Source organism: Chaetodon trifascialis, chromosome 12 (assembly GCF_039877785.1).
Source record: "Chaetodon trifascialis isolate fChaTrf1 chromosome 12, fChaTrf1.hap1, whole genome shotgun sequence".
Lineage (NCBI taxonomy): Eukaryota > Metazoa > Chordata > Actinopteri > Chaetodontiformes > Chaetodontidae > Chaetodon > Chaetodon trifascialis.
The window spans coordinates 15,822,515-15,832,554 of record NC_092067.1 but is presented as its reverse complement, the minus strand read 5'-3'; the positions used below and the strand labels follow the sequence as shown (position 1 = coordinate 15,832,554).

The window sequence follows — 10,040 nt, the reverse complement described above, 5'->3', positions numbered from 1 at the left end:
CGGTAATTTGATTTAACACAAATCAATTAAGAAAGATGCAACGTGAACACAAAACTACAATAACAAAGGTCTCAAAACTAGTCTCTACTATCAGATAGAAGAACAGAACAAACCTCAAGGTCCATCCTGTCAGCTGATTTCGTGCTTTGATAGTAAATATTCCCAAAGAAAATTTCATCAGAAGCACACAGTCGCTTTCAGTGCCCCTGGAGCTCGAGGGCACTTCAGCAGTCGCTTCACTTTAAAGTTAAAGCTATCACAATGCATCATATGTTAAAAGATGATTACATGTTTCTGCGGTGCAACACCACAGTGTTAAATAAATATACTTGAATTTAAAATTAATAAATAAAAACAGCCAGCAATATTTCTTTCTGAAAGGCATGAGGAGTATGAAGTAACTTAATTAGTATACACAAGTACAAGTATCTCAAAATTGTGCTTATGAAACATTCAGTATTTGACTTACAACTATTTGAATAAGGCTTATCAATAGGCATGTTTTTGTTATTTCTGTTTTGTTGTTGAAATTTAACAATACAATATAGTTCGGTAATACTGTGTGATTTTATGCTGAAACATAAGCGCACACTTCCTGTCACAGACTTCCTCTAGCTTGACGTGCAGGGTAGTTAAAGGACCATTGCTGTTTGGTTTGTTCTGCGCATGTTCCCGACTCAGCATTCACGGAGCGACGGGTTCAAGCTTTTGGGTGCATTTCAGGCAATAAAAATGATATGTGTGTCGTGGTCAGCAGAAAAAATGTATCAAATCAGTTCAGTGTTTCCAAATATATCATCCTATGAGGTATTTATACGTAGAATTAGCAAATGAGGTCATTTTATTCCTCAGTCACTTACAGACTTAATCAATTATATCTAGAAAGTTTTAAGGGTTACTTTATTGATTACAGTAAGCAGCCTATTGTGCATCGACTGCTAATTTAATATAGGTTAGGTTAAAAGATAGTCCTATTCTCAGATATTTCATTTAATAAGGGAGCCAAAATCAAGCAGTGAGACAAAGTTAAAATATTGAGACAGGCCACTAAAAAGGCAATTAAGAGCTGGCCTTAGGACCGTAGAGAGCACATCTTGATTTATCTGCAGTAAAACCACTGAATATCTTTCAAATAGCTTGGCACATTTGCATTAAAAGAGACTTCTAATTTCACAGTAATAACTTAGAATAAATCACTTCTTTTACAGGAAAATGTCCAGAGATCCATCTCTTCTGAGTGTGGAATGCCTTAGTGGTTTTCTTAAAGTCATTGTTCAACTCTTACAGACATTTTTTTCAAAATTTCAACTCTTCAAACATCATTGTATACACAATACAGCCCAAAGGAAAGAATGTGGGAGAAGTACTCAGATCTTAAATTTAATTGAAAATAGTTATACCATGTACATAAATAGAAATACTCAAGGTAAAAGTCCTGCATTCAAAATCTTACTGAAATACGAAGTGCAAAGGTTTAAGCATCAAAATATACTGTAAGCACTGCAAGTGAAAGTGCTGATTTTACAGACTGGCCTGTTTCTGAATGATATATATATATATATTATATTACTGGATAATAATTATTGGTGCATTAATATGTGCGTCACTTTTCTTACTACTGGGTATCTTGTGAATTCCACCCGGGGATCAATAAAACTTTATCTTTATTCATAATGACACATCATCATTCAATTGCTGAAAATATTTTGTATTATTAATCTGAATATGCAAATTTCTTAGCAATTCAAATGTGTCAAATAAATGTAGTGGAGTGAAAAATTACAATGATTCCCTCTGAAATTAGTGGAGTAGATGTATAAAATAGCAGAAACCGGAAATATCCGTGTGAAGTACAAGAATTATGATTCATGTACAGTGAATGTGACTACTTATTTAATACTTTCCACCACTGCTTAGAGGAATGTGTTGACCAGAACAACTTTGAGAGGATTTTAACGGACTCCTGACAGTTATAATCTTGTTTATTGATCTTGTCTTCGATGGCTGCCGGTCTGTGACAGCTAATAACATAAGTGTGACAGACCAGAACATAAAACCACATTTTTTTGCGGTCTGACAGTGTTTCTCACAGCTAATCAAACAGCACTGTACGTGAGCTGTAGCCATATCTGAAGAAAGCTAACTAGATTAAAAACTAATTAACTCCTTTTCCTCTCTCTGCTTCACACGTGACTCACCCCAGGTGGGACCTACAGACCGTTTCCATGGCGACGGGGGTCACGCGTTCCAAACAGTCTGCGCTCCGCACAGTTAGCTGCTCTCCTCCAAGATGTTTTCAGAGTAAGTACAACAAAATCCTCTGAAGCCGAATAAGAACATTTATGTGACTACCGTGTTTTCAACTTTGTTTCCCATCTAGTCTCGTCAGTGCCGTCACTTACAGCTTGTGTTTAATTTCAAGGGTCCCGTAGACTAACCCTGGTCAGCTAGCTTTAGCTCACCAACGCTAACCTTAATGCTCTTAGTTGATGCTAATGGCGATGCTCGCTCGCACAGACTGTCGTCGAAGAGGTTGACAGCTTCCCGGGTTTTGTTTCCCATTTCCACCAGATATTCCTCAGCTCTCGCGAGTAACGATCTCCAGTCGACAAAATATGGCAAGTACAACTGTTTATACTGGCGTAGTGGAGTTACTTCACGTTGCAACGTTAATCTGTGTAGCAGAAGTCAGCAGGGAGACACTCGCATGGGGCAGGTTGTGGGGTAGTACATGGGGACGTGTGGTTCATAAGAAGTAATAAATGAAAAATAATATCCTTCCTTCTTTCCTTTCTTCACTGTATGTGTGTGTGTGTGTGTGTGTGTGTGTGTGTGTGTGTGTGTGTGTGTTAACATTACAGATGCCAAACCGGGAATAAATGGCCAGATCTCCCAGATCCCAGGACTGTCCCCGACCATCAACGCTCTTCCTAAAGAGAGGGCCCAAGGACGAAGGGTTGGAGTCCTGGAGAGTGATTCTGACTACATCAAACTTGCAAAACAAGGAGGGCATAAGGGTATAGCCATCCTGTTGTTGTCTTATATTTACACACACCCCTCTTGCTTGTCGACCCATTTTGTCTACAGTTGTGTCCTTTTTCATCTTTTTCAACAGGACTTTTGTGGCACGAAGAAACCATTAGTTCTAAAGAAGCTGATTCATACACACCTCCAGACTGGTTCTGCACTGTATCAGGAGACAACAGCAAACTGACGTAGTTGTAACACCTGTCTTGTTATTATCATGCACTCTGACTTACTAACAGTACTACCTGTTGCTAATATACTACTGCGACAGTACTACTACTGTCATGATACTGCTAATGATGCTACCACACTGTTACACCTGTGCTGCCATTGCTACTACCTGCTGCCGCCACTATGACTGTTGCTAATAACACTAACAATTACAGTACAACAGTTATAGCACTTTTAACAAGCTTTTTTAAACAGAAGGAGAAGCAACCAGCCATAATAATGGCTGATCTTTACGGTTTAATCTTCATCATATGCCAGCTATCATTACACGAAGGATACATTTCATATCTCTACATTGTTTTTTCTGTTTTTTTTTTTTTTACAGCAGTCTCATTAACAGTGAAGAGAAGAAAAACCCTGGAGCTTTTAAACCGCTAGAGCCTCCCTTTGGGACAGACAGTAAGTCAGCCTGGGAGAGGGACGATTGCAGCAGCAATGGAAAAGAGAAGGTAAATATAGAAATATACCAAAGTTGTTTAAAAGTACAATCCCAAGTTCAAAAAAGTTGGGACGCTTTGTGAAATACAAATAAAACATTACTGCTAATCCCTTTAATGTTTTACCCCATCAGCTTCATTGATTATTGTAAATATATGCTTATTTTCAATTTGATGCAGCAACATGTTGGGACAGGAGCAACAAAAGACTGGGAAGGACACTATGTAAAAACAGTGTGTTTGCAAATGACTTTCTGTTTTATTTACATTTTACACAGCATCCTATCTCTGCAGGAATAAGGGTTTTAATTTAGCCACAAGTCACTACAATCACAATTTATTCTGTCTCTTGGTTAACTGTGTTATGACCAGATGTTTTAAGACAAACTAGAAGGATTGTTAGTGATGCTGATTTAGTTGTTTCTTGTTTGGGCAGACCGACGAGGTGGTTCGGGTACTTTTCTTTCTCAGTTATCAAAACAAGAACATTCTGCCGAATTGAATCAAGAGATGGATAAAAATGATACCCTGGCTATATTTATTTACATTCACAGACTAAACATTACACACTGTGGCTCTGCTTTGTGTTCTGCAGAATAACAATGTTCATTACAGCCAGATGGAGAAATTGCAGTCACCCAGTGAATGTCATCAGACCAGCAAATTCAAGAGAATGTAAGTTTATGCGGTCACTAGATGGTGCTGTTGTCCTTACTGTATTGTAAGTGCTGGTGACTTACAATACCACCTTTTATAACTCTCAGAAATAGAATTGCATAAAGTAAAAATGATTTGTTATGCACTTATTATTTCAGACCATATCAATCATTTAGAGTGGAAGTTACTGAGTCAAAGGAGTACATGATTATTGGAGTTATAAATACAGGTAAATACAGGTAGATTAGATGGAGCATGTGTGACGGTAATATGCAGAATACATACTTAACCTAATCTACCTAATCTATGATCACTAGTTCTTTATGTGTAATTTAGTTAATTATGAATAAACATTTCAAAAAAATCTATACTTTGGTAGCGTATTTAAAGGATGGGTTCACAATTTCTTATTACCCTTAAACAGTTTTTGCTTGCTGTAGTTGTTTATCCTGTTCATGCTGGCCACTCAAAAATCCCTTTCTGTTGTGCTTTTAATGTGAGTGAAAATTAAAGTGCATTTTTAGAAAAAAAGTGTTGTTCGTTAGGAAATCTGCGAATTGTTGGACTTTTCCAGTGTAGATCTTAGCATTACAACACACAGGACATATGGCTGATAGACATTTCAACATCTCTGTGCTTAAAAGGGTATTGTCGATAAACTCAGACCATATGTCCTGACCATATGTTGTAATGGCTGATTAGAAATGTTCATTGGTTTCTGACTTATGTCAAATAGCACACAGACCAATGGTTTTCAGACAAATCTGAACATTCACCTGTTTGCTTTGGCTCACAGCTGATCTGTGCAGTGTGTTCCCTGTACCTTCAGGAAAATGTCAATGACTTGTTAAAATCCCAAAATAAGGTCACATGCAGCGCCACAGAGACAAGACAGTGCATGTTAATACATGCTGTACATCAACAAGTCCCCAAATGGTCCACTGTAAAAAAAAGTTATTCAAGTCTGATTTGTTAAAGCAAGCAGAAACGGAACCCGTCATTGCAGTGCAGAGATCAGCTTGTCTTGCTGTAAGATATTGACTCTAAGAGTCAACAGAGAATATGGAAATTTTCTGAAACAAATGCATCTGATTGAGTGAAAATTATTATTTCACCTTTTTTTTTTTTTTGCTTTATTGTAAGATAAGGAGGCTAAATCTGAGATGAAATGACTTGTTTTGATGGATGATTGTGCAGAGTTGGTGGTTTGGTTTGATGAGACGAGGAGAAAATTATCAACTGTAAATACCACTTGTTGACTCTGTGCTTTGTTGGAAGAGAACTTAAGTAATAAGTAGCCAGAGTTTGTCTCGGTATAAAATGTTGGAAGGGTAGGGTCCATATTTATTGTTAAAACTGTGTCTGCTGTAGCCTCTCTGCTTAATCTAATAGGCACTTTGAGGCGATGACAAACCATTACGTTATATTTGTAACTGCAAAAGCACCACCGGGTTTGATTTCCATTAAAACGCTTTCCAAAAATTGCCTTTCCATCACATTTGGACTTTATGTCTTTGGTGTTCTCACAGAGTATTTGACAAGAAACCAGCTCCCGTCGACATGACCAAGCTGCTGAGCTTTGGTTATGCAGAAGACGACAACCCCAAAGCCAACACTGATTTGTCAAGTAAGTAGCACAGTGTTTGTGACAGTTTGAGTTACAATCTTCTCTGCTATTAGAATAACATGAAATGAAGCCAAACTGTTTAGCAGCATATTGATTTTATGTGACTCAATATGTGGATATAGTATATAATGAAATGACAGCACAAAATCTGAGGTGTGAAACTTTTAACATTTCAGCCATTTAGAATTTATGACGCCTGTTGGCAGTTTAATGTCGAGATCATTACAGAATTATGTGATAATGATTAGGTGAATGACCAGCGCTCGTGTATATTTCTGTCGTGTCAACAGATTAGAAGACTGCCAGTGCGTGGAGAGAAGGATGCACAAACACAAATGCTTCCAACAGGAATAGTTGCCATCCTCCATCCATCATTTCTTTACCCCTTCATGCTGAGCCACATCCAACGTTTGACTTAGTTTCAATTGTTTTGTCATGTCAGATGTATCACTCAAGTGTGAAAGTGCTTCATTGAGTCAAAGCCGGGACCTTTTATTTATTGTGCCTGTTAGTAGTGCCTCATTAACCGCATTACTTACGCAAAGAAGGCCCCAGTAACTTGTTTATTTTTTTTGTTTTTGCAGTGTCTGTAAATCTAAGAGGCAGCTTTAAGAAATCAAAGTTTGATTATTGTAATAAAATCAGCTATACCAAATGTTTCCCAACTGTTTTTACTTTTGCCTTGCATAGAAAAAATGTTTTTGTTCCAGAGGCTGAAATCTGAATGTTAATTATTTGCCACATAATACTGTCACCTTACAGTAAAATGGTGGACAATGTGCGTCATTGTGTTGGCATTCCGGTGTATTGCAGGTGAATGACGGAGGTCGCCTCAGCGTTCTTTGGGAAGGCTGGATGTTATAACCTGATAGTTATTCATTGGCTTCTGGCTGGCTTTTGTTAAGACACACTCCACCTCATGCTTTTGCATAGTTCAGTCATAACACCAGTCTACATCACATAGTTTGTTTGCATTGCTGCTGATACCGTTTTGTTTTTGAAGGTGTGCCGGCACTCCTGAAGCGAGCCAATCACCATTTTTGCTGGTCTCGATTGATCCGTCTTTGTTTGTCTGGAGCTGCTGGATGTTTTTGTGAGAGCCAGGACAGGTGCTACTCCTCTCCCTGGAACCAATCAGTGGCCAGGCCAGAGGTCACCACTATATGAGCTCTGCAGTCAGACATAAGTCTTATTCAAAATCAACCGCAACCAGTATTTGGAAGTTTTCACAGCAGAACAACTTTTGAAGACATTTTAAACTGAATTTCAAAGTGTCTCCTGCAGTCATGGCACCGATTTTACTTAAGTGTATGGGGAATGACCACAATGAGTATATCAAGTAAGTATTTGGGAACCTCAAGTAAGCTTTGAACAGACCATTTGTTTTTGTTGCTCTTCAAAATCCAATGTAATTGTGTTTGATAATCCATTCAGAGCATATACTCAGAATTCACTTGAGCATTCTGTCCATTTATTAATATGCTGTACTATATTGCTCTCAGACAACACGTCCAAGTGAAGAATCCCTACTTGGACACCATGGAGGAGGATATTCTCTACCACTTCAGCTTGAGCACCAAGACTCACAACCTTCCAGAAATGTTCGGAGATATCAAGGTTTGTGATTTGCTAAGTAAAAAAACAAATTCTGAGTTTTCGGTTTCTAAAGCTTGAAAACAGAACTGACTTGCACTCTTTCACACAGTTTGTGTGTGTTGGCGGCAGCGCGAATCGAATGAAGGCGTTTGCCCAGTTCATCCACCAGGAGCTGAAACTGTCTGGAAACCCAGAGGAAATCAGAGATATCTGTGAGGGAACTGACCGCTATTGCATGTATAAAGTGGGACCAGTGCTCTCTATAAGTGTAAGTATTACATAACCAGTTTTTACAGGTCAATGACATTTACTTTCCCATCTAATTCTAATGGCAAATTTTTGAGATGCAGCTTTACTGGCTAAATAATAATATTTTTAAAAAGTCATTTCCATCCCGATCTTGTTTCCCTCGCAGCATGGCATGGGTGTCCCTTCCATCTCCATCATGCTGCACGAGCTCATCAAACTGCTGCACCACGCTCAGTGCCGTGACGTGATCCTGTTTCGCCTTGGAACATCTGGTGGAGTCGGTAGGGACATTGTAATTTTTGGTTTTGAAAGCAACAGAAATTTTTTGCAAATGGTGCTTTGCCTAAATCGCAGCTCTGTCCTGGCTATCAGGCAGAGAGTTCAGAGCAAAATACATTTCTGTCTGCTCTCGTCTCTCCAGGTCTGGCTCCGGGGACAGTGGTGATCACGGAGAAAGCGGTGGACTACTCCTTCCGTCCTCAGTTTGAGCAGGTGGTTCTGGGTAAAGTCATCACCAGGAGCACTGAGCTGGACGAGGGAGTGGCCAATGAGCTTCTGCAGTGCTCCTCTGAGCTTCAGAACTTTCCGACAGTGATCGGAAACACCATGTGCACCCACGACTTCTACGAAGGTATGAACATCATCTCGCGCTCAGGCTGTATCATCATTTGTAATGAGCTTGTCCCACATGAGGCACACGAGTGAGAGCTTCAGACAGGTCAGAACCATTGGTCAGATAGTGACAAATCCTGTGCTGTGTCTCTCTAGGTCAAGGCCGACTTGACGGAGCTCTCTGCTCCTTCTCTCACGAAGAAAAACTGGAGTATCTGAGGAAAGCATACGAGGCCGGAGTGAGGAATATTGAAATGGAGTCCACTGTATTTGCTGCTATGTGCCGTGTCTGCGGCCTCAAAGGTATTGCCTTTGTGGCAAAATGTATAAACTTTTGTAAGGTGGTAGAGCTTACTGATGGCTTTGGAAATGTACTTCTATATCCTTTAATTAGCCTACTTTGATTTTGGTCAGTGAAGACATACGTTGTACAGGATAGACAGTTACGTGTGTGTCGCTTGTGTGTGACTGATGGTGTCCTTTTTCTCTCCAGCGGCTGTGATCTGTGTTGCCTTGCTGAACCGCTTTGATGGAGACCAGATCACCTCCCCTCATGATGTTCTGGTGGAGTATCAGCAGAGACCTCAAATCCTGGTGTCCCACTTCATCAAGAAACGCCTGGGACATATTGTCTGAGACCCAGCACGTCCCAGCCCCTCAAATAGAGTGTACATAGCTTTGACTGATGTGTGGATATGTATACTGTATATACTGTACCTAACGTGTTAATATGTGCATTAGACCCTTATTTAAAAGTTGTTAAGATTTGTATGATTTATTTGATGAAGCTAAAATATTATGTTGCACATATATATGTAAGTATGTGTTATAGCTTTTAATATTTAATACTGTGGTACTTATGTAAAGTAACGTTAATTTTCTAAAAAAAAATATATATATATATATTCTGTGTGTTGATTTCAATATTTAACTCATAACTGTGCCAAGAAAGTCCAAAGGTTCAACATCTGCTCGTTCCTTTATCTGTCCGTGTGGAAGACATGTCAAAAAATGCTGACTGACCTTTGGAAAATGAACAACTGATTATATTTTGGTGGTGATCCAATAATCATTACTGCTATAACCACAAATCTAACAGATATGGAGACAACGCTAAAATCTGAGAGCTTGTTGTTTGTAGCATCAAGAAACCCACTTCATGATGGAGAAAAAGAAATCTTTGGGTATAACACCCTCATAATACTATAACAAGCCAGGAAATGATTCACTGCGTCTGTTAGTGGCCTCTAGTTTGAAAGGTTTTTCCTCTGAAAATTTCAGATGCTTGTTAGATGAGAAGCAGTTATTATTCCTTTCTCTTGAAATACAGGAAGATAAAGTTAAAAAATCAATGCATCACATGTTGTAGCCTCTGCCATGCAATCTTGTTTATGCAAATTCAAACTTTATAGTAAGTAACATAAAAAGTCAGTAAGTAGTGACAAATGTGGAGATACGTGTTTATCGTGACTAAGAGGTACTGTATGATACCATTTTTTCCCACGAGGTGCTGTAGAGTATAAAACCTACAATAAAAGTCAATAACAGCAATCACACTCTGTCACTTTGTGGTCAATGCTGAATTTGCTGTATATCAATTTGTT

General features: G+C 38.9%; 2 protein-coding genes across 4 annotated transcripts; both read left to right on the top strand.

Moving 5' to 3' along the window:
• Window positions 1-2,182: 2,182 nt before the first annotated feature.
• LOC139340251 (uncharacterized protein C7orf57-like) lies at window positions 2,183-6,631 on the top strand. Of its 3 annotated transcripts, XM_070975996.1 has the most exons (8): window positions 2,233-2,301; window positions 2,572-2,618; window positions 2,862-3,017; window positions 3,116-3,215; window positions 3,584-3,707; window positions 4,291-4,370; window positions 5,882-5,979; window positions 6,270-6,631. In XM_070975996.1, exons 1-8 carry the CDS (start codon window positions 2,291-2,293, stop codon window positions 6,272-6,274), a joined length of 621 nt encoding a protein of 206 aa, XP_070832097.1. In that variant the 5' UTR covers window positions 2,233-2,290; the 3' UTR covers window positions 6,275-6,631. The 3 variants fall into 3 exon arrangements, with proteins under 3 accessions (XP_070832096.1, XP_070832097.1, XP_070832095.1); XM_070975995.1 differs by lacking the exon at window positions 2,572-2,618 and having other exon boundaries at window positions 2,183-2,301; XM_070975994.1 differs by lacking the exon at window positions 2,233-2,301 and having other exon boundaries at window positions 2,408-2,618.
• Window positions 6,477-9,990, top strand: upp2 (uridine phosphorylase 2). Its single transcript, XM_070975993.1, has 7 exons — window positions 6,477-7,318; window positions 7,482-7,596; window positions 7,685-7,843; window positions 7,991-8,105; window positions 8,246-8,455; window positions 8,593-8,739; window positions 8,930-9,990. Exons 1-7 carry the CDS (start codon window positions 7,266-7,268, stop codon window positions 9,070-9,072), a joined length of 942 nt encoding a protein of 313 aa, XP_070832094.1. The 5' UTR covers window positions 6,477-7,265; the 3' UTR covers window positions 9,073-9,990.
• The last annotated feature ends 50 nt before the right edge of the window (window positions 9,991-10,040 follow it).

What these genes read in the sequence shown, in the direction of transcription:
- LOC139340251 (XM_070975994.1), top strand. Translation starts at nt 2,477, where the DNA reads ATGCTCTTAGTTGATGCTAATGGCGATGCTCGCTCGCACAGACTGTCG. An exon ending in AAAACAAGGAGGGCATAAGG is followed by an intron (nt 3,018 to 3,115) that starts GTATAGCCATCC and finishes CTTTTTCAACAG; the next exon opens with GACTTTTGTGGCACGAAGAA. An exon ending in GGAGACAACAGCAAACTGAC is followed by an intron (nt 3,216 to 3,583) that starts GTAGTTGTAACA and finishes TTTTTTTTACAG; the next exon opens with CAGTCTCATTAACAGTGAAG.
- upp2 (XM_070975993.1), top strand. Translation starts at nt 7,266, where the DNA reads ATGGCACCGATTTTACTTAAGTGTATGGGGAATGACCACAATGAGTAT. An exon ending in CACCCACGACTTCTACGAAG is followed by an intron (nt 8,456 to 8,592) that starts GTATGAACATCA and finishes GTGTCTCTCTAG; the next exon opens with GTCAAGGCCGACTTGACGGA. An exon ending in CCGTGTCTGCGGCCTCAAAG is followed by an intron (nt 8,740 to 8,929) that starts GTATTGCCTTTG and finishes TTTTCTCTCCAG; the next exon opens with CGGCTGTGATCTGTGTTGCC.